This window comes from Vombatus ursinus, unplaced genomic scaffold (genome assembly GCF_900497805.2).
Source record: "Vombatus ursinus unplaced genomic scaffold, bare-nosed wombat genome assembly UNPS02014171.1, whole genome shotgun sequence".
In the NCBI taxonomy this organism is placed as follows: Eukaryota; Metazoa; Chordata; class Mammalia; order Diprotodontia; family Vombatidae; genus Vombatus; species Vombatus ursinus.
The window spans coordinates 4,983,970-5,007,429 of NW_020953949.1; the positions used below are offsets into that span (position 1 = coordinate 4,983,970).

Here is a 23,460-nt window from a genome sequence, read left to right on the forward strand (position 1 = left end):
CTTCCTTCCTTCCTTCCTTCCTTCCTTCCTTCCTTCCTTCCTTCCTTTCTTCCTTCTTTGACAATCTTATAGGTGTAAGGTGGAACCTTAGATTTGCTTTAATTTGCATTTAGCTGATTGTGAAAAATTTGGAACATTTTTCATATGGCTAAACATAGACCTTAAATTTATCTTGGCATTTTGCCTGGGCCTTTCCTTTGCATTTAATCACATTCTCTTTTGTTATTTGCCTATTTCCCCTTCCCTTCTATTAGATTATGAGTTCTATCTTTAAAAAAAAAATCTGTATCTTAAATGTAGCTAACGTGTCTCATACTAGGTACTTAAATATTGAATTAAATTGTATAATATTCATATTTTCCAACTTCCCATTTGACTTCTTATTTGAAATATTCGTATTTGGCCAGGCAGGCCCATACCCTTGACTACTCTCTAAGATCATAAATTACAGAGCTGGTGCTGAACTGCATTGATAAAGGAAGTTTCCTTATAAGGAGTTCCATATAGCAGTGAAATCACAGGTCCATCCAAACAACAATGTCAGCTAGGTGCTAGGAATACAAAGACAAAAATAAAGTAGTCTTTACCTTTAAGAAATTTACTTTCTCTTACGTTATTGGTTTAATATAGGATTGGCCACTGATTGCCATGTTCTTTGTGTTACTGGCTCTTCTCCCCTACTTTCTAGTACCTTCAGCAGGGATCCCCTTCCCACCCTTTAGTCTCAGGAGTAGCCATCGAGACCATCTATGATCCTGGGATGGAAGGCACCCAGGGTGTTTATTTGTACCTGTTAGAGGCCACGTATGTATTTCACTTTGACTGTGAGAGAACTGAGGGGAGAAAAATAAGGACTTAAAAAGCATCATGTTAAAACCTTTTTAGTCTAACTGAATCTCAAATCTGTCTTTCTGAATGAAAGGAGAAAACTGGAACTTATCTCTTCATTAGTTATTAATAAGTTTGCTAAAAGCTCAGTACAACTTTACCCCAAACAAAGCCTTCTCCAGCCACTGATTCCATTGAGTGGGAAGGTGTACCCATGAGACATATGTAGGGACTATACAAGAAATAGAGTTACAATGGGATATTCATAAAGGAATCTCTCTTTAATCTCTGCTTTGATCACTCAGGTACTTGTTTGTTTAATTTCCATCTTCCCAATCTAAAGTAAATGAGAACAAAATTTCTAATTTTCAAGAAATGTTCTTGAACTATTCTGAAGTGTCACAAACTTAGAATTGAGAATTTTTGGTCTTAAAAGCTGTTTTAACAAATGATTTAATTGGTTTGCTTTTTTATATTGAACTTCCTGAGTGCTATTCATCATGGTCTTTAGACAGCTAGTTGGTACAATGGATGGATATGGTGTTCAATACACATTTGGTCAAATGGGTATTTCTTGATATTTCATATATATTTTTGGTTGCTGAATTTAAAAGCAAATGGATTTTCTTTCACCAGTATCATTGATATAAATTATGCAATATTAGGGGATAATGAAGTTTGACTTGGTTGTGGGCATTAGGAGTAGGAGCTGGTATCAAGAAATCACTAGTTGTTCTTACCTGAATCATGCATACATTCTGTGCAAGCCAGCATGAGTTCATGCTGGTTTAGTCGTGCAGCAAAACTCTCAATATGCAGCAGGCTTTTCTGTCTGCGGTCTGCTGGGAATTATTTGGTAGACATCGTTATTGATTCTTTTTAAGAATTATATACATATATATATTTTTTTCAGACAGCAAAAACTTGCCTTCTTACCATCCTACGGCAGCCTTCTCCCTCCCCCACAACTTTAGAACTAAAGAAAAACAAACCCTGTTATAAACCTGCTTAGTAAATCAAAACAATTTTCCATGTTGGCCCTATCCAAAAATTTTTTTTGTCTCATTTTGTGCTCCGAGACTTTCCCCTTGCTATCAGGAGGTGGGTAGTGTATTTCATCATTAGTCTCTAAAATCTTGATTGGTCATTATGCTGATAAAAGTTCCTGATTGTTTAAAAATTGTTTGCCTTTGCCATATTGCCATCATTGTATGACTTGTTCTCCTGGTTCTGTTTACTTCACTTGGTATTAGATCACACAAGTCTTTCCAGGTTTCTCTGAAATCATCCTCTTCATTTCTTATAACACAATAGTAGTCCATCACATTTATATATCATAATTTGTTCATTCCTTCTCCAGTTTATGAGGATCCCCTCTGATTCCCATTCTTTGCCACCTCAAAAGAGCTATACATATTTTTGTACCTCTTTGGAGTTTGTTTTGCTTAGGACTAAATCCTCCCTTAATCTGCCCTTCCTCTCATTCCCTCTCCCCCATTTTCCCTTTCATCTCCTATTTCCATGTTAAATAGAATTCATTTCTGTACCCAACTCTGTGTATGAATATATTCCTTCTTCTTCTAACCAGTTCAGATGAGAGTGAGGTTGAAGTATCAGTTGTTTCCATCCCCTTCTCCTTATTGTATAGATTTCTATTTGTACACCCTAATTTTTTGAGAAAATTTTCTCTAACCTTCCTTTCCCTTCTTCCTCAACCCCTCCATTCTGCTTCCCTTCCCTTTCCATTTTTCTCTTAAGATCATGAAGATGTAACAGGATTACTCCTGAGCCATCTAATTAGACTCTGTATAACCACTGATGCTGATAGTGATAGAGATCAGCAGGGTCACATGTATCATTTCTCTATACTAAAATATAAGCAGTTTATCCTTGTTTATTCAATTATCATTGTTCATATTTGCTGCTTGATGTTTCTCTTAACTTCTGTGTTTGAATTCAAAGTTTCTATGCAACTCTGATTTTTTTCATCAGGAATGTTGGAAGTCCTCTATTTCATTAAAAGTCTATTTTTTCTCCCTGTAGGTTATACTCAGTTTTGTTGGTTAAAGTATTATTGGTTGTAAGCCTATATCTTTAGCCTTCTGGAATGCCATATTCCATGTTCTCTGCTCCTTTATAGTGATGGCTACTAAATAGTGTGTGATTCTAGATCCTTGGTACTTGACATCTTTCTTTCTAGATATTTGCAGTATCTTTTCCTTGACCTGGAAGTTCTGGATTTGGGCTCTAATGTTTCTGAGAAGGAGATGAGGTCTATCCCTTCATTGCAGAGGTGGAGTGTTATGGATTTGAGATATTGCAAATCCTGTTCACCATGATCGATGTATGGTTAGCTTGTTGAACTGCTTTCTTCTCTTTTAAAAAGATCCTTTGTTATAAGGGATGGCTGAATGGGCTGGAAGGGCAAGGGGAGGAGAAGGGAATAAGTTCAGAAATGAATGTGATATAAAAATAGAAGACATCAACAAAAATAAATAAAAATTTTTAAATCTCCAGAAAAGAAGTGATAGCAGGGCAAATAGAGTCTAAGCGCATTAGTTGACTACTGTTGAATGCTGAGAGGGGATGTTCCACAGGAAAAAAATATGTAATAAAATCATCAGTAGCTCCATTTTAGGTGAATTAAATATGTACAATTTTATTTAGTAAAAAATTATTTTTCATCTTTTAGTTGAAAAGTAGAAAGTAGTGGGATGGATGAAATCTGAAGCATATATGAAATCTGCACACAAATTCTACAAGGTTCACCTGTTTTTGTAGGTGTGACTGGGAAAAAATTTTTTCCCTCTTGCCTGATGTTATTTAGAGGCAAGGTAATGCAATGAATAGAGAGCCAACATTGAGAGCAGGAAGGCCTGGGGTCTAGTGCTATCTGACACATCCTGGCTGTGTGACCTGGGCAAGTTACTTAACCTACCAGTGCTTTAGGAAACTTTCTAATACAAGTTGTAGAAAAGGTGCTAACCTGCACTGGTAGAGGGAGTTTCCTTGCCTGTGAGTTCCCTATGCCCATGAAATCATAGATCTACTCCCTACCTTTACCCAGGGTTGTCATCTCAATTGTACAGATGAGGTTTTGTACTGTTTTGTAACAGTTTCTCCATTTGTAAAAATGGTGACACTCATGTAATAATCATGACTTTGATTTCTGTAGTCCTGCTTACCTCAAAGTGATGTTGTAAAGTGACATGTAATGATAAGTGAATATTCTTTGGAAGTAAGATAAATCCAAGTTCTGCTAAGGTGTCTGCTAGGTATTCCACAGAATTTCAACAAGATAGTCTCGTCTGTTTGGACATGTCAGAGAGTCACAGGCAAAGGGTTCCAATGTTGTTAGTTTGTTACCTGAAGTGTAATGTTAGATAAAACAATGTTGTGGAGTCAGTTAATTTAATAGGAACAATGTAATAAATGCGCGATCAGCCAAACAAGACATGGGATTTTGCAATGACCTTTTGGTTGTGCTGTATTAATATTGTTGTGAAGTTGTGTTGGTCAGTGCAGCATTAGGTAGGAGATGCCCATAAAGACATCACCAGCAAGATAGGAAGAAACAATCATCCACACTGCAAGAAGGGATAGTAATAGGGCCATTTCTTTGCTCTCACTCCCTTATATTATTATATAATTGTTATTTGTTGACAAATATCAACAAACATGAACTTTTCCATACACAAATAAGAACAGAAAAAAGAAACTGTGGTGTATCTCTATTATGTACAGCTTTTTTTCCCCCATGTCAATTTAATAGAATAATAGTATATATCAATTTAATAGAGTAATAGTACCACTGTCAAGCTTGTCTGCGCCTTCTTTTGTTCTCTTTTGTGTTTTTTAAAAAATGTTTCATTGGCACTTTTTAAAAATATCACTATTGTCCCATTCTTTCCTGTGTCTTTCTCTCTCCTCCTTCCAGAATAAAAGCCCTCCCTTATAACAAATAAATATAGTCCAGCAAAACAAATCCATACATTGTCTATCTGAAAATAGATGTCTCATACTGTGTCTTCTGTCTCTCATCTGTCTGCCAAAAGGTGAGATCGCTGATTCTTCATCTTTAGTCTTCTGGAGTCATGATTGTTCATTGCATTGATCAAAGTTCTATAGTCTTTCCGAGTTGTTTTCCTTTACAGTGATATGGTATTAATTGTTCTCCTGGTGTTTTTTGCTTCATTTGGTGTCATTTCTTACAACTCTTCCCAGCTTATCTGAATTCATCCCTTTGGTCACTTTTTATGGTACAAGACATTCATTTGTAGAGGCAACATGGTCTGGTGGATAGAGAACTGACCTTAAAGCTAAGAGATCAGGGTTCAAGTCCTGCCTCTGACACACGTTGGCTCTGTGTGATCACGGCGGGGCACGTCCCTTAACCTCTCAATGCTTTATGGCAGTGGTGTCAAACTCAAATAGCAACCCATCAGGTCACATATTGACTTAGAAAACCGCAAACTAACATTATCTGTTTTATTGTTTTTGTTTTATTTTTTAAAATTTATTTTGTTAAATATCTCCCAATTACATTTTTATCTGGTTAGGGCCACACTCTGCTCTAGGCAACTATTGCAGACTATAAGTGGCAGAGAAGACTCTAATCTGCATTGATGGAAGGAATTACCTCACTTGAGAGTTCCTGACACCAGTGACACCACAGGTTTAGATTTTATCCCTATATCATCACTTGTTCAGCCATTCCCCTAATTGATGAGCATTCATTTTGTTTCCATTTTACTCTAAGAGAAAAATTCTGTTATAAATATTTTTGTGCCTATGGGTCCTTTTCCTTCTTTCATCTGCATGGGGTATATGCCTAGTATTAGTATCTTTGAGTAAAAGAGTATGCATAGTTTAGTGACTTTTTGGGTATAGTCCCAAATTGCTTTCAGAATAATTGGACAAATTCTCAGCTTCACCAACAGTGCATTTGTGTAGGGCCGTTTCTAAAATCATGGAACAAGTCCTTCTTCTGGAAATGGTGGCACTTTGGTAAAAAGGACCCAGGAGTATTGAGTGGAAGAGAAAAACAGAGAACAAAAATACCCAAGCATACTGGGAGTGTGATGGGCAGAAAGTGAGTAACCAGGAACCATCTTTGTATGAGGGATGCCGAGCCAGGCCACATTTTAGACAGGTGAAGTGGCTCTGTAGGCAGCAGGAGAAAGGCTGTTGATGGCATGGGAAACAATATCTTTATTGGCTGTAAGGAAAACAAAGGACTTTTCCTATTTTTAGTGTTTTAGGTTATGCCTTAAGTTAGTAGAGTCATGAAGAGAGCAGGTCTAAGATGAAGGACAAAGGTAGATTGCCGATGGTGAAAGGGGTTGGAGGGTAAAGCACAACAATCACTTCATAGTTTCCCTCCACCCTCTGTTGCATCTCTGACAGATGGCCTGTACTCCTTAGATGTCTGTCTGAGAAGATGGGCTGCAGAATATTCCTAGTCCTTATTAGTTCTTTGAGCCCCCAGGGTGAATTGAGAATGGCTTGTTCTTATATTTGTCACTGACACTGTTTTGTCTCCCTGAGCCCAGAGAGAAGCTACTCTCACTGGGGACCAGTTCATGGTGGTGGCAACGTAGTGACATGACAGAGAGACAGAGCTTACCCCCCAGAGTCAAGGACCATCTGGAGTGAAGTCATCCTCTGAGGTGAACGATGGCTGCAGCCTCAACCCGCCAGGTACAGGCTCCACAGAAAAACTCTACCGGGGGTCAGAAAACTGTCCTTCAGGTGGAAGGAACAGCTGACTCGGAAACCTTCCGTCAGCATTTCAGGCAGTTCTGCTACCAAGAGGTGGCTGGGCCCCATGAAGCTTTTAGTACGCTCTGGGAACTTTGTTGTAGGTGGCTGAGGCCCAAGACAAACTCAAAAGAACAAATCTTGGAAATGCTGGTGCTGGAGCAGTTCCTGACCATCCTGCCTGGGGAGATCCAGGTCCAGGTGAGGGAGCATCATCCAGAAAATGGGGAGGAGGCTGTGGCGCTCGTTGAGGATTTGCAAAAAGAGACTGAGAGACCAGAACAACAGGTGAGAAAGAGAAATACTTGATAATGGTAGGAAGAAGCTTCGCTGAGGCTATTAGAGTGTCAACTGGCATCAGAGACAAAGGATCTCCCTTACCTTTCTGAGATTTTTTTTTTTACCCTATCTTGTGTGATACTATGCTACCATCACCACTACTACTGCTGCTAGCAACTTACATTTTTAAAGTGCTTACTCACTCTCTGGAGATTTGTGAGCATTGTCATCCCATTTTGCAAATGTAGAAACTGAGGCTTACAGGAGTAACTTGTCCAAAGTCACACCATTAGTAAATGTGGAGTTGTAATCAATGGATTTCTAATTCCAAGTTCAGTAGTTTTCCCACCATACTGCAAGGAAAAAAATTGCCTTTTTCTATCACATCAGTCAGTTAATCCATTCAACTAATATATGTTATTGAGATCCTACTTTGTTCAAGGCACTGTGTTAATGCTAAGAAAGAGATAAAGCTGTTCCAGACGTGGTTCTTTTTATCAAGGAGCTAATAGCTTTGTGGGCATAACAAAGCACGGGCTTTACACATTGTAACATTGACATAGAAGAGCCTACCAAGCTGAGCCCTCTCCAGCTTCCTTAGGATCATAGATGTAGAGCTGAAGGGACCTTGGAGGTCATCGAGTCCAGCCAAACTGAGACCCACAAGGGTTAAAGTGACCTTCCCAAGGACACACAATTCATAAGTGCCAGAGTCAGGATTCAAACCCAACTCCTTTGACTACAAAGCTGTCACTCTTTCCATCGTACTGAGTCACTGCCTCCCTTGAGTGAAGAGAGGGCATTGGTTGTCTTTCCTGGCTCAAGGTAAGGATGCTGAGTTGACAGTTGTGGCTGGAAGCTTTGATGGGAAGAGTTAGGGCTTGAATAAGGATCTGAAGTCTGAAAAGGATGAAAGTTGGTGATGGAGAGTTGGGCAGTATAATTGTTCTAACTTTGGCATAGATGGGTAATGTTAAGATTAATATGGCTGAAATGGAAGTATCTCGTGAAGGGCCACAAAAGAATTTAAATTTTATTGAGCAATCAGAGTGTGCTTAGGTTAGTGGAAGAAGAGAACCTGAGATAAAGGTGAAATGTACATGAGGTTATTCATTGGGGGAATGCAAAAGTCTAATGGGCTGCCCTGGGAAGTGATGAGTTCACCTTTGGTAGAGGTCTTCAGCAAAAAACCTGATGATAGTCCTATGGGTGATTCTTGTTCACATTCATGTTGAATCAGATGGTCGTTGTGGTCCCTCCCAATTCGAAGATTTGGGAATCCTTAGCAAGTTATGGTGAAGGCCGTGTCAGGAGAGTGCTGTAGTTCTTTTATGACAGTATTCTTACCAAGAGCATCATAGGTTTCTCTAAATAGAAAATATTTGCTCATTTCAAAAGAAGTCAACCTTTGACTTCTGTAAACTTCCTGTGAAAGTGGAAACACAGTAGCTCAAGGAATAATATTTTAGTTACTATTTCTGCTTTCTGATGTAGTTAGTTTTCATGCCTCTCTCTGGGGGTTTTTAGATTGAGCTTTTCCTGGAATTATGTCCAATATTAGACTATATAGTAACTATATATGGTGCTATTCCCAGTTTCCAGTCAGTGTGCAAAACCCAGAAGTGCTTGTGGAGAAGATAGTGCCTGTGAAGACACCACAGGAGTCCATGAGCTACCAGCTAAAGCAAGAGGAGAACCAGCAGGAGGATGATCTGTCAAAGGATGCATCGTGGAGCCCTCATCAGGGACTGCAGGAACAGTCAGGCTATGAACAGGAGCCTCAGCTCAGACCAGAAACAAGTAAGGAGCAGTGGTTGGTTGGTGGATGGAAAGGAACACCTCAGGCCCTCTAGTACATCTCCTGGGGGCCAGATGAAGTACCTCACATGGGGAGGGGTTCCAATCTTAAAGATCTTTAGGAAAGAGATTTTTCAGGATGATTTAATTGATATAATAAATTACGGTCAGGAAGTGCTTTACGTATGAATGCAGGTCAGCCCTATTTCTTCACCTCCAATGTCCTTTCCTTCACAGTGTTTCTTCATTTCCTTTTGTCTTTACTCAGAGGTCCTTTTTTCCAAATGTAATGATCAAAAATCATAGGTAGAAGTTTCTTTTTCAGTAAGGCTGATTGGCTGGAACAGCCTCTTGGAAATTGCATTTTAACCTCTTTTTTACTTAACTGAAAATTGATATTGGTGGCTGTTGAGCTTTTTAAAAAGCTCAGGCCATTTTTGTATGACTAGATTCTGAATATGAACCTATCTAGTTGGTTTGTGGATTGGCAAACTTCATGTGGCTAAGAATAATGTTAACATGAGTGGTTTCTTTGTTTCATTTTTTTGTTGGTTTTTAAAAGCAAAGCAAAATGTCCCTCCTGTTTTGTTTTACCTCTTTTTTTTTTTTTCTAATCCTAGGAAGTTTTTTTTTTTTTTTTTGGCTCTCTGCCATGTGATGCACCAGGCCTTGCCAAGGACAGCAACTGAATTGGGATTCAGTTCAATTTCACAACCATTTGTTAACTGGCCAATGTATGAAGAACATACAACCATACCTCAACCTAGGCATAGGAGAGAGAGAAAGTTTAGTTAAAACATATTTCCTGCCCTCATGGAATTTATAGTCAGGTAATAGTTTTATCTAGTAGAGATTACTGTGCTTTAGTCCCCAGATTCTAATCTAGACTACTAAATGGCTCATGATCACAAAAGTTCATATACCATTCTTCTCAGATTTATAATACTGGTAATTAGTCACAAGTGCAGGATTCCTGGAAGACTTTGAAAGAGGGCACTGATTCTTTGGTTCTGTCTGTTTGGTTTCTGTTCTATCAGAAGGATAAGGGGCTGTGGGAGGATCTCATTGAGTTAGTAAATTAGTTCAGAGATGACCATAGAGAAAGTCACAGAATGTTTATCAATTTCCATCCCTCTAATGACTCCTTTTTCCTCCTTCAGCCAGGCTTACTCCCCAGGTTTCTGCCTTTCCCCGGGACAGAAGGAAGAGAAATCAGGAGATGGAAGCTGTAATCCTTACAACTGGGTTTCAGGTGAGCTGCAGTTCCTCTATTCCTTCTGAAATCACAAGGTTTCATCCTGGGATTTTTTTTCATAGTCTAGAGTTCATTTCTTTCTGTTTTCAAACTCCCTTCCTTCCCAAGCAAATCAGGTAGATTTTTTAAAAGCATATTTGACTACTTGCAGGCATCCCTCATATTATTTGAGTATATAATCTCTTGTTTTGCCCCCTTTTCCACCCCACCCATACTTCACTTTAACTACAGAGGCTCCTCACCTCAGCTCTCTTCTTGTGTCCTGATCTGATCATTGTGCTCCTGTCTCTGCCCCTCAACCTAGGATAGAGCGATGCTATTTTCTCGGTAGCAGCAGGTACCGGTGTTGTTACAGGAACCAGTCACATGTGAGGATGTGACCATGTCCTTCTCCCAGGAAGAGTGGAGGTGTTTGAATTCTACTCAGAGGGTCCTCTACAGGGGTATCGTGCAGGAGAATTACAGAAATGTGGACTCAGTGGGTAAGGCTTCATTTCCCCTGTAGACTTAGAACCAGTTTGTTTACTAACCCAGTTTCCAAAACACCAGAACCTGAGAGAGATACAGGCTTCATTGCCTTTTGTGACAGAGGAACTCTTCCCTTCTCAGAGTAATTTCTACCCTACTTTCATGGACTTTTGGAGGGACTGAATCACGGGTACCTTTCTGGGTCCTTTCCTACCTCATCCACAATGGGAAAGATTTCCTCTAATTTCTGATTTCAGCGGTGGCCCAAATTGGCCGCTCTTTTGTTATCCCTAAATCAGCATGTTTTCCAATCCCTGCATCATATCTCAACCATCTTAAATAGTCCACCAAAAAACTTCTCTTCAGATCCCCTTGTCTCTGGGAGATTCTAGCGTTTACCTGAATTTGGGGATTCTTTGTGGTTAATGTAAACTATGATTTTCCCTTTCTACTTTTCAATGTTTAGGACTTCCCAAACCTCTTCTGATCTCTCCAGTGGAACATAGAAAAGATACACGTATTCCAGATCTTCAGGGTTGCAAGGAGACAGAGGTCCTAAGTAGCTCCTGTACAAATGAGAACCGAGTACAGACTGATGAGAAACAAGCAAAGAGGGAAGGAAAAAACTGGGAAGACCAGAAGCAACGGTGGGACGTGGAGGATGAGAAAATCACAGGTGTGCACTGCAGTTTGGAGGAAACAAAGACTTTCCTTCCAATTCACAATGAATCTCAGGTGTATGAAAAACTCTGGACCCATCAGCAGAATGGCCAGGAGTATAGGGCAGTAGTTTACCAAATCAGAAAGTTCTCATCTCAAGAACAGGCTTCCTTTTTTCCCCCATTTACAAAGATTGTATAGCTGGTATTCCCTTTGTCATCTGGGGTGTGATGTTGGGATTTGATAGAATGTGGAAAAATCCCAGCACAGTATCTTGAGGTCATGTGTTTTCAGTGGTCTGAGCAGGCCCTCCAATGATTCAGGTTGTATCCCTTCCATACCTTCTTAGGGTTGAGTTGCTCTGGCCAGCCTTCTGTTGATCAGCCTTTCTGAACTTAGTCTGGTCCTTAGATTACAGTTTGTTGCTGAACTTTAATCAAAATCTTTTTTATTAATTGTATGTTTAGAAAATTGATGCTCTTTTCTTTTAAAAAAAAAGGCACTATCAATTCCAAATGACTTCCTGAAAACCTTCCTTTCCTACACTCTACCACCCCCACCCTGACAATAGAGCATTCCTTGTATTTGAAACCTTTTCAACTTGGGAGGACCAGTCAGATCTTTAATTCCACTAGCAGAGCCTTTAAGAATTCAATGTCACAATGAAGCTTAAGAGAAGGACTTTAGTGGAGGGTGTGGATTGTATTCTTTGAAAATGATTGTAAAATTTCCCATAGTTTCAGCCCACAGGGGGGAAAAAAGATTTTCTGTTCATCTAGGAAATGTGAATATAAAGAAATCCCATGTAATGCACAAATTTCCTCAAGACAAAGAACTGTACTTAAATGTTACACTTCCTAGAATAGGGTTTGTTTTTGCTCCAGACCTGTGATTTTATCCCTGTAGGGGAACTCCTGGTATGGAAATTCCCCTCACCAATGCAGAATGGCAGTTGTCTGTAATTTGTAGACTTGGAGAGTTCCTGAGGCACTGAGGATTTCTGTGACTTGCCATGGTCACATGACTAGCTAGTATGTGTCAAGTCAGAACTTGAACCTAGATTCTTCTGACACCAAGTCTAGCCACTACACCACACTGCCTCTGATGCTTGGAAAGGTACCATTGCATAAATTCAATTTAGGATTGAATTTTTGGTTTGGTCCAGGTCTGCTCGTGTTGTCTTTCCTGGCCATAGCATTGCTTCCTTTCCTGCTCCTGCCTAGGCTCTGCATGTACCTTTACTTCTTTCTATCTGCAGTGAAGATATTAAAGTATGTCTCTGTTTGTAAACAAATTAGTATTAGTATGAATTGACATGATTTCAGTGCCTCCCTAAAGGTGATAAAATAGGCTTGTGTTTTCTTTTATGTCATCACCAGAACAAAAATAGGCCTGTTGACATACCCCAAACTTAGACCTGTGGTCAACTTCATTCTCCTTTAAGCATCCTAGAACACTAGGCTTGAGAATAGACTTGGAGAAAGAAGTTGAGGATAGCCTTGCCCTCGAAGACCATCAAAGTTAGACTGGAATCAGATTAGATATTTTGGGAAAACCTCGATTTTAGCTCTCCTGGACAAACCCTAGATAAATTCAAGTCTTTTGAAGGGTTCTGGACTTGATTTGTATTTCAGGGATATGCCTAAAGGGTGGCTAAACTCTAGCTCCTGCTAAGTGGTAATCACTAACATATGTCAGAATAAGCATAGTTTGGAGTATTTTTATATCAAAATATTAACTTATGAGTTTCATATGCACAGGATAACACAGGAAGTATAGACAGGAGTTGGGCTAGACTAGATGCTACAGAATGCAGCAGGAATGAGTGTGGGCATATGTACCCCTTGCTCAGCCTCTGTATCCCCTTCTGAGTTCATCAGAATCCATCTATTTGTATTACTTTGATTCTCACCTATCCACTTTTGCTTTTACTTTGAAACTCAACATTTCTTATTCCTGAGTAAGTGAATAAATTAAAAAGCATTTCTTAAGCCCTTACCATGTGCCAAGCACTGTGCTAAGCCCCGGGGATACAAATACAAAAGCAAAGATAGTCTCTGCCCTCTGCCTATGTTCTCATGGGGGAGACAATAGTATTGCCCTTTCTTTGCCCTGTCTCCCCAGTCCTGAAGTTCTCATAGAGGTGACATCTATTTCTGGTCAAGGTAGAAAACAGGCCTCAGGGGGCTGGAAACCTAGGGAGGTTGTGGAAGAATATATAATAGATAATTCAGAGAGTGATAAAATGGGTTTTAAGAAGCCTAGCCAGAAAGCAGAGAACCTTGGTTTCCAAAACCTCTTAAAAAATCAACATGCTAAGAATTTCTTCATTCAGAATGGGGGTAGGAAAGACTGATTTGGACTAAATACCCAAGGTCCATTCCAAAATTGAGACTGTGATTCTAGGAATCTCCTTGCTGGCACCATTTCAATGTCTGACCTTGATTTTACTTTTGACAGGTTTTGTTACTCATTTCTATGTGAATGCTGGCTTTGGATTTCTATGGGTGTTGAATCTATAAAACTTGTCTTTTTTCAGATCTTACTATGGCAGAAGGTAGCACTGAGTTGTCTCTCCTAGTCCCAGGGCTATGTTTGCTTGGTACTAGCCATCATTTTCTCCCTGCATTATTTGATCAGAACTAGAGAAAAGGTTTTTTATTCAGGGACCCATGCTGAGGAACCTTCTGTTTTTAGAGGTTAGGCTATTTAAGAGGAGGGTCTTCTAGCCTTAGCTTTGTGCTTTGGCTTTTAGCATCGAACAGATACCTCAGGATAACCTGATATAGAAGGATTATCTCCTCTTCTTGGCCTTGCTTTTGTGCAAAACAACTTGCTTATCAGTGTCCACCAAAAGATGTAGTATAAGAGAAAAAAGATGCTGGTAGTGGTCGTTTTTCCATAAACATAGGTTGAAATCACTCAAAAGAACTGAGAATCTCAGATTTTTAATGTAACTAAACAGATCTCAAATGGGGAAGTAAAACATTCAACTTTTATTAATGTAAAACTTAGCACATGACATTGTGCTTCTGAATTTTCTTCCACTAGTAATTTAGTCATAACCATTTTCTCATGGTTTCCTTTCTTTCTGGCACAGTCAATTAATTTCTATTCTTTCAGGTTTAGAAATCAAGAATGAGATCAAAAAGGAGGATCTAAAATGGGAATATTCAGAAGAAGAAGAACTGAGCAGAACAATACCAGGAAGACTTAATCGACAAATTTTCCAATATCCTGTTCTGAAAGAAGCCTGTGAGACTGTGAACAAGTTGAGAAAACAACTTAGGAATTTTCCACGAGAGAGACAAGGGAAACCAGCTTTCCAGGACAGAGATTTAATGAAGAAACTAGGTCAACAGAAACTCTCTGTTGGAGAAAAACACTATAAACAACTTGCACGTGGAAATAGCTTCTCTCAAAATTCCCACAAGTCAACCCCTGAATTAGAAAAGACTACTAAATGTCACGAGTGTGGGAAAAGTTTTAGCCGTGGTTCTTATCTTGTTAGGCATCAGAGAATCCACACAGGTGAGAAACCCCACAAATGCAATGAATGTGGAAAAAGTTTCAGTGAGCGTTCCAACCTCACTGCACACCTGAGGACCCATACTGGAGAGAGGCCCTACAAGTGTGGTGAGTGTGGGAAAAGCTTTAATCAGAGCTCAAGCCTCATTGTCCACCAGAGAACCCACACAGGAGAAAAGCCATATCAGTGTAACGAGTGTGGGAAAAGGTTCAACAATAGCTCCCAGTTTAGTGCTCATCGGCGAGCTCACACTGGGGAGAGTCCATATAAATGTAGGGAGTGCGGGAAAAGTTTCAACAATAGTTCCCACTTCAATGCCCATCAGAGAACACACACTGGTGAGAAGCCCTATGAATGTCCTCAGTGTGGGAAAAGCTTCAGTAAGAGCTCTGCCCTTACTAGACACCAGGGAGTTCATATGAGAGAGAAGTTTCTGATTCAGTCAAGGCTTAATGTACTTGAGAGAAACGTATCATAAAAAGATGATGCTTGGGGGAAAGGATGACAGAGAATTCTTAAATCACAGCTGACTGTGGATCCATATCCTAAGAACTATCTCTTGCTGGCTTTGTAGAGTTCAGGAAGAGAATCAAGAAACCTGGATCAAACTTCTCAGCTCTGACTAAATCTGCCCTATTGTTACATAGTTTTAGTAAGGCAAAGAAATGTGATCCATGAATTCAGCCTTGGAATAGTCCTTTCTTTCTGTGATCCCACAAGCACTTAAAGATGTGCAGACAAACCAATAGAGGTGAAAAGTGTTTCAGATCTGGTCTTGGTGGGTCTTTTTTTTTTTTTTTGGTTAGATTTAGAACTACGATTCCATCAATGTATGGAACCCCTAATGTGTAAAATCCTTTCACCAGTACAGATAAGTAAGTTACATTTAACTTAGAGTCTTAGATTGTTTGGGTTACTAAAAGGTTGTGACTTGCCCATGGTAACCCAACTGTGTCAGAGACATGACTTGAACCCAGGCCTTCCTAACTCCAAGGCCAGGATATGTGGAATCACATATCCTTCAGGTAGAGGTAGTTAATACTGTAGCATATTTCCTCCTGATGTGAATATGCATTCAGAATTAAGCCATAGGTAACCAGTAATCCAGTTTTAGGTCTTTGAGGATCTTTGGCACTGTGATCTATTGAGTAAAAAGGGAGATGTTCACAATTGCATAGAAGGAATAGAAAAACATCACCAATAAAGTGGAGTGGAGTAGGGTCAAGCCAATGTAGGATGACTTGGTTTTAGAATATATGTAATATTTGGGTTTGCCTTTTTAAAAACTGAAGCGAAGTAAAATGTAGTGATCTCTTATTTTGTCCCAGTTCTAGCCTGTAAGTTAAGAACATGGCTATTAGAAATTGGCTTGCCTTTCCTTCAACAAATATTTGTACGAGTTTGTAAACATTACTGTTTCTGATGAAAATAAAAGTCTCCCTCAACCCCTTTTGTGTTTTGTTTTTGTTTTTAAAATTTCTTCACTTATGTTAGCACTGATAAGGGAATCAATACAGGGTACATAGAGCAGGCTTCCCATAGGGGTCAGATTCTGTGCAATGGATCACATAAGGTGGAATATCCAAGTGAAATAAGAGTCAAAGTCAGTGTCACTGAGTGAATGGGGAATCGAGTCACAGAAATGAAAGAACATGATGAAGGCCGTGGTTTTAGAGAAACCTGTATGTTCTGATGCTAAGTGAAGTGAGCAGAACCAGAACAACTTATACAATGATAACAATATTGTAAAGGCAAATGCCTTGGAAAGAATTAGACACTTTTTTTTTGTTTATGCAATTTTATTGAAGAAAAATAAATCAATTACTAGCAGAGCTATTAGTTGATCACTCATCCATTGACAACTTGCATCATTTATTCAGTGCTATATTAAACAGTGTATTGGAAGATAGATTAACTAATAGCTCCAAGTCTCCTAACAAAATTTAAATGAAAATTACAAGAAGTTCAGGACCCTATTTTGGAATACAAGGGGTGTTTGATTTCCAATTTCCATTCTCTGTAGAACAAGAACAGGTCATTCCTTTATTGACATACATAAAATACATCACGTTTTCTGTTCTGCTGATGCTATAAATTCAGTACCAATTCTCCAACCACATCAGTTATGAGTATAAAGTATATCATAAAACCTCAAACGCTAACAATGGAAGGCTTAAACAAGATGGATGCTGCTACAGTAATGTTGCTTCCTTTGATATGACAATTGTGCATCCATCTCCGTCCCCCTCAGATGGTTATCTTCAGCATAGAATTAGGCACTCTTATCAACTTATTGGCCAACCACAATTCCAGAAGACTAATAATGAAACACACTACCCCTCTCCTGATAGTGACGTGGACTTCAGAATGCAGGGTGAGACAAATATTTGGACACAGCCGATGTGGAAATGTGTTTTGATTAACTATATGGATCTGTAACTGGGTTTGTTTTTCTTTAGTTCTTGGTAGTGGTGATGGGGAAGAGTTAGGGTGGGAAGATGAGAAGGCAGACTTGTGCTGACTGAAAAAACAGACAATTTAAAAAATTAAAAGACAGTGGGAGCAGAGATTTTCTTGAGATAAGAGAAGTGGGAAGAATGCTATATTTGGAGTTAGGACTATATATATATATATGACTATATTTGGAGTTCAGAACCCTACTTTGCTACTTAATGATTTTTCTAGGTATGGAAAAAGGGAGGCAAGTCCATTTTGTGTTACTTTACACTGGCAATCTGTGAGTACTTATTCTAACCTATGTGTAAAGTGTCACATTTTATACTTGGAAACTTTTGAAGAATTGAGCACATTAAAAGAAAAATGAAAAACTGAAGGTTTTAAAGGCAAGATACAAAAGAAGAGGGCAGGATCAAATGTTTCCTTAGTTTATCACTTTCTTGAAACGCCAATAAAATATTTCATTTTATAGTAGGGGAAAGAAACAAGTATTAAGTACATACTGTGTGCCATTCACTGTGCTAAGCATTTTATGAGTATCTCATTTGAGCCTCACGATAACCCTGGGAGGTACATATTATCCCCATTTTACAGTTGAGAAAACTGAGGCAGACAGGTTAACAGATCACAGAGCTAGTAAATACATGAAGCTGGGTTTGAATTCCGATGTTCCTGACTCCAGGCCCAGCACTCTAGCCATTGGATCAACTAGCTGCCTCTAACTATCATCAGTTTAGAGCTGGAAGGGACTCCAGTTTAGCTCAACTATCTTACTTTACAAATGAAGACGGCTCAGGGAAAGACACAGGTAGTAAGCACTGGGGGGCAAGTGGGGTTTTGAGGTCTCTACTTGCTGGCAGGTTAGTGGGAATATGGGAAGAATTCTCCCCTTTTGTCCCTTATCTGCCATCTCTTCCTAGGAGGATTGACGTAGTGAGGTTGAGATGGGAGTGGAAAGTGGCTGGTCATTTGTAGAATCCTGAGTTGGAAAGGACTTTATAAGTCATCTAGTCCCCTTAATTTTGCAGAAAACAGGTGCAGAGAGGTTGTAACTTGCTGAAAGTCACACAGTAAGTTAGTAGCAAAGGCAGGACTTGCCCACTGGTTTTGACTCAGCCCAGTTCTTTTCCTGCCATGCTGGAATTTAATAGGGGGATGGCGAGAAAAGATGACAAGTCTTCACTTTGGATCACTTTGATGTTGAAAGTGTCAAAGTACCTGTCTGGTTCATGGAAGTAATTAAATTTCAAGGGAATGTTTAAATAATCTTTGGTAGGAATAATTGTTCACTAAGACTTAGATTCAGTAGGTGATCTGTCGGGTTTCAAAGAGCAACAGAAAAACCAAGGTAGAGTTAGCAGAAATGGAAATATAGTTATCAACAAAGCAGTGACAAAAGTAGGTATTTCATCCTGGCAAGTGGAGGATTCTTGCTCTGCCGAACTGCTTCTTTTGGGCAGAGATGCTTGGAAGAGCACTGAGACTAGCGATGCTTCAGTGAAAGGAGTCTTCCAACCCAGGAAACCACAATCCTTCTTTACAGGGGTCTTTGTTCTAATTTAGCAGGATTTCTGCCTCCCTTTCCCATTCCAAAATCAGACATTCATCCTCTTCTGTCTCTCATTTTATTTCTTCCTCATTTGTATCCTTTTCTATTCCTAGGTTTCATCCACATCTCTCAAAACCTATGGGGAAGTGTTGGTTAGGAGGTGGGAGAAGAGAGCAGTTGATGGAAGGAATGGAGGGAAGGCCCCTTACAAAAACAAACAGCCATGTTTCTAGAATTGTATCTGTTATTTAATAAAGTTTTGGTCATACCTTTTTGGCTTGGCCACTTGGGGTAATCTTTGCTCGTCTAAGCATTAAAAGGCAAGCCCCAGTTCTACTGATGCCTCTTTCTACCACTGGAAGATATTGAGGCTTTTTAGGCACTAATGTGGAAGAAGTAATGTGATATGAAAAGTTGACATTTCAGCAGCCTTCTATTTAGTCACTCTCTAAATGGGAGGGCAGCTAGGTGGTGCAGAGGATGGAGTGCTGGGCCTGAAGTCAGAAAGACTCATCTTCCTGAGTTCAAATCTGGTCTCAGAGAAAGCAAGTCACTTAGCCTTGTTTACCTCAGTTTCCTCATCTAAAATGAGCTGGAGAAGGAAATGGCAAATCACCGTAGCATCTTTGCCAAGAAAACCCTACATGGGGTCACAAAGAGTCAGACACAACTGACAAAAGACTGAACAATACACTAAATGGTAAAATTACCTCACTAGAGTATACCTCCTCTACTCTGTTTTTGTTGCTCCTGTCTGCAGGGAGTAAGACTGAAACAGTTTCCTCGATGTGACTAGCTTCTTCCTCTCCTCCCACCCTAAACTCCACAGATGGCTACTGCAAATGCCATATGCTAAGAATATGAATAATGAATGGAAAAATAACCCACTCAAGAAGAATTAATTGTCTGTCAACATTAGGCTGATGAGGTATTTATTTGAACTGGAAAGAGGGCATTACTGGAAGAGAAAGATGGAACAACAGCTCAAGCTTGTAATATATGGTGCAAGGGAACACCCAACTCTGCGTGCTCTATCCATGGTACAGTAAAACCAGCACCACAAAGAACATTTTAAAAATAACTGCTGTGTGCAGACTGTTAGGTTCAGGAGAATATACAAAGTTTCGATAAAATACAGTCCCTCCCCATCATGTGGTTTAGAGTTTAACAGGAGGTAAGGTACCAGTACAGCTGTAAATCATAATGCTATATAAGTGCATCTGAATTACGAAGTATGAGGTACAAGAAGAGAAGTTGTTACTAAAGGGGTGAGAGGCAAGGTAGTCTTTGGAGAAGGCCTTTCAGTTGGGCTTTAAAGGATATGTTAGAATTCAGCAGGTAAAGGGGGTAGAATGGGCATTTCAGGCACAAGACAAAATCTGAGCAAAAGCTTGGAATCAGGAAAATATGGGGCATTCAGGTGCAGTGCATATTTAGAGTACTGAAATTAGTCTAGGGAGGCCAAAATGTGTAGTGGGGAATAAGATAACATTGAAAAGATAGAGAGGGTCTTGAATCCCAGAAAGGACAAATTGTGGAGGTTCTTGAATGCCAGGGAGAGAATTCCCAGTGCCTAGCAGAGTGCCGGGCACATAATAGGTGCTTAATAAGTGTTTGTTGACTAAGAGGAATTTGAGCTTTACTCTATAGACAGTAGGTAGCCACCGAAGATTTCTGATCCCAGGAATGTGATTAGGTTATATGAATGAGGAAGATTATTTTGGCAGTGGTATGGAAATTCATAGGACCATAGATCTCAGATGTCATCTAGTCCAACATCCTCATTTTATAAATGAAGAAACTGAGGCCCAGGGAGATTAAGTGACCTGTTCATGGTCACACAGGAAACAATAAGACATATATTGCTTTAAGGATTTCAAGGAACTTGTGCATATGCTATCCCATTTGGTAGGTAATAAGACTAAGTTGAACCAGTTTTTCTGACTCTAGTGCTGGTGCTTCTTCCACGATATCAATTGGAAGGAGGGCCAGGTAGGTAGTGCAGTGGATAGAGTGCTGGGTCTGGAGTCAGAAAGACCCATCTTCCTGAGTTCAAATCTGGCCTAAGAGACTTATTAGCTGTGTGAGCCTGGGCAAATCTCTGTTAGCCTCAGTTTGTTCATCTATAAATGAGCTAGAGAAGGAAATGGAAAGACATTCCATTATCTTTACCAAGAAAACCCCAAATGGAGTCACAAAGAGTCAGATATGGCTGAAAAAACAACTGAACATCAACAACAATTGGAAAGGGAAAGAGTAGAGGTAAGAAACTATATGGAAAGAGTAGAGGTGGGTGATAATGATGTTTATACTAGGGTCCTACCAGTAAGAATATAGAGAAGGGGTCAGATAAAAGATTTGTAATAGTGACAATAACTGGACAGGATAGACAAGGAAGAGATAAACATAATATCAGAATTACAAACACAGAAAGGGGAAAAGATAATAAGCTCAGTTTTGGACAATCTGAGTTTAAGGAGCCAATGAGGCATTCAGGTGGAGATGCAGGTCTGGAGCATACCAGAGAGGTCAGGACTGGAGTGATCTGAATAGAAGTGAGAGTTGAAGCCACAGGAGTAAATGAGATTGTCAAAGGAGGGATTATAGAGAGGAAGGCCCAGGATAGACCCTTGGGAACACATATATAAAAGAATCAGGAAGAGAGTGAGGAATCAAAAAAGGAACCAGAGGAGCAAACAGAACCAGGAGAGTGTAGTGTCTATGAAACTAATTGAGAGTATCTCTAGAGTAGGATGATCTAGCCAACCACGTCAGAGGCTGCAGAGTTCGAGGTCATTGGTGACTTGAAAGTCTCGACTGGTAGAGGCAGAGAGGCCTGTGAAGAGCTAGTGGTAATGAAAAAATTGAGGTTACAGGGATATAGATAACTTTTTCAAGAAATATTACAGCAAAAGAGATGGGATGGCAGTTGGATGGGATAAATATGTCAAAGGAAGGCTTTTTGAGGAATGGGGAAATGGTCATGTTTGTAGGTAGATGTGGAGGTAGAAGAAAGAGATTAAAGAGAGAAGGAGCAAGGTCTTTAAGAAAGGAAATAAGCATTTATCAAGTATCTACTACATGCTACGCACTTCACTAAGCCCTTTACAAATATATCTCATTTGAGCCTCACAACAACCCTGGGGAGTAGGTACTATTATTATTTCCACTTTACTGTTAGGGAAACTCAGGCAGATAAGTAACTTGCCCAGGATCATCCATGTAGTAAACTCTGGAGGCCAAATTTGAACTCAGGTCTTCCTGACTCCAGGTTCAGTGTTTTATTTATTGTACTACTGTACCACTCACTGCCTCTCAAGAAAATTCAAAGCTGTTGAGAAGATTGAATTGATCCTATATCATTTTCTTTTTTTTTTTTTTTAGGCACTTGGGGTTAAGTGACTTGCCCAGGTTCACACAGCTATTAAGTGCCAAGTGTCTGGTCTGAGGCTGGATTTGAACTCAGGTTCTCCTGAATCCAGGGCCAGTGCTCTATCCATTGTACCATCTAGCTGCCCCCTATCATTTTTTAACTGATCTTATTTACAAGTAATTGATTTTGTCCTATAACTGCTTTTGTCTTATAATTGCTTAAATCATGGCTCTCTGTCTCTGAATTTAGTTCAGAGATTCAGCAGGCCTGGAACAAATTAAAAAACCCAGCTCTCTTTCTAATCACTGATCAATATATTCTTGCCTCAGGGAATTTAGCTGACTATAGGGGATGTGTGTGAACACAAGAGAGTCAAGACTAATATCTTTATACCACCAAGCTATCCTTCAAGGATATCTGGTTTATTATCTTGCACCAGGACTCTCAGAAGAGAAGGAAAGAGTCTTTGCTAGCCCTCATTACCAAACTGCCAACCAATCATGTTATTCCCTGCGCTTCAGCTCTATAACCAAGCATATTGTTCCCAATCCCATGATGTCATCTACCCTGTTCTGTTCTTTGTTCTGTACTCCCTAAAACCTATAAAAGAGGAATTGTCCTTTTGTTTGGGGTCTTTGGCATAAATGGTGGCAAGCCATTGATCCATTTATTGACAGGAAGCATGCCCCTGTTAATAAATGTTATCTTGCTTGGAGAATTGCCTCAGTTTATCGTCTTGTTAAACTTCAACCAGAGACTGTCAAACCAAGACTATGTGCTGTTATTTGCCATAGGTAATTCAAACAGTCCCCTCTACCAGTCACTCTACTCATGTAGTAGAAAGAATGCTGCACATTGAGTCATACAACCTGAGTTCAAATCCCACCTCCGCCACTTATTACCTGTGTGACCTTGAGTAAGTTTCCTCACATGTAAAATGAAGAGTTTGGTCTACATAACCTTTAAAGTCACTTCCAGCTCAAGATTTATGATGTTATAATCACTCCCCAACCTTGCCCCCCCCCCTTGCACTAAATCATCTGAAAATGGATTCAAAGAAGGCTATGCAAAGTATAAACAATTAAAATCTTCTGATATAGTAGTATATCATTCCTTTTGGATTGATTCAAATCACAGAATGCTATAGCCTTGATCCAGAGATCATCTGGTTCAAACTTTTCCTTTTACAGATGAAGAAAGCAAAGCTCACAGAGTTGAAGCAATCTGTCCAAGGTCATATGAGGTCCTAACAAACTCAGGTTATCTGAATCCAAGTCCAGCGCTCTTTCCACCACCTAATATAGCTTGCTTATAAAAATGTCATTACAGAACTGGAGAGTTCTAGTTTTCCAGACCACAACTCATCTCCAACAAGGACATTATCATTCATTAGTTTTAATGCCTTTAATTAACAATAGCACCTTCCTCCAAGAATTTCCAAGTACTTCACTATGTATTTCACTGAGGTAGGCAAAGTACTGTCATTTTTACCTCCCTTTTATAGA

The 23,460-nt window shown here is 39.6% G+C and overlaps 1 protein-coding gene across 3 annotated transcripts in view; it reads left to right on the forward strand.

Moving 5' to 3' along the window:
- ZSCAN32 (zinc finger and SCAN domain containing 32) overlaps window positions 1–16,026 on the forward strand; it is a 17,779-nt gene extending 1,753 nt beyond the window's left edge. The window contains exons 2-8 of one of the 3 annotated variants that reach the window (XM_027859683.1): window positions 6,381–6,528; window positions 6,693–6,876; window positions 8,463–8,667; window positions 9,825–9,916; window positions 10,275–10,401; window positions 10,854–11,063; window positions 14,171–16,026. In XM_027859683.1, the coding sequence (XP_027715484.1) occupies window positions 6,736–6,876; window positions 8,463–8,667; window positions 9,825–9,916; window positions 10,275–10,401; window positions 10,854–11,063; window positions 14,171–15,054 (1,659 nt within the window). In that variant the 5' untranslated portion in view covers window positions 6,381–6,528; window positions 6,693–6,735 and the 3' untranslated portion in view covers window positions 15,055–16,026. Of the gene's footprint in view, window positions 1–5,892; window positions 5,921–6,380; window positions 6,877–8,462; window positions 8,668–9,824; window positions 9,917–10,274; window positions 10,402–10,853; window positions 11,064–14,170 lie in introns of those variants that run through there. The other 2 variants (XM_027859682.1, XM_027859681.1) reach the window with 2 other exon arrangements.
- Window positions 16,027–23,460: the final 7,434 nt, after the last annotated feature.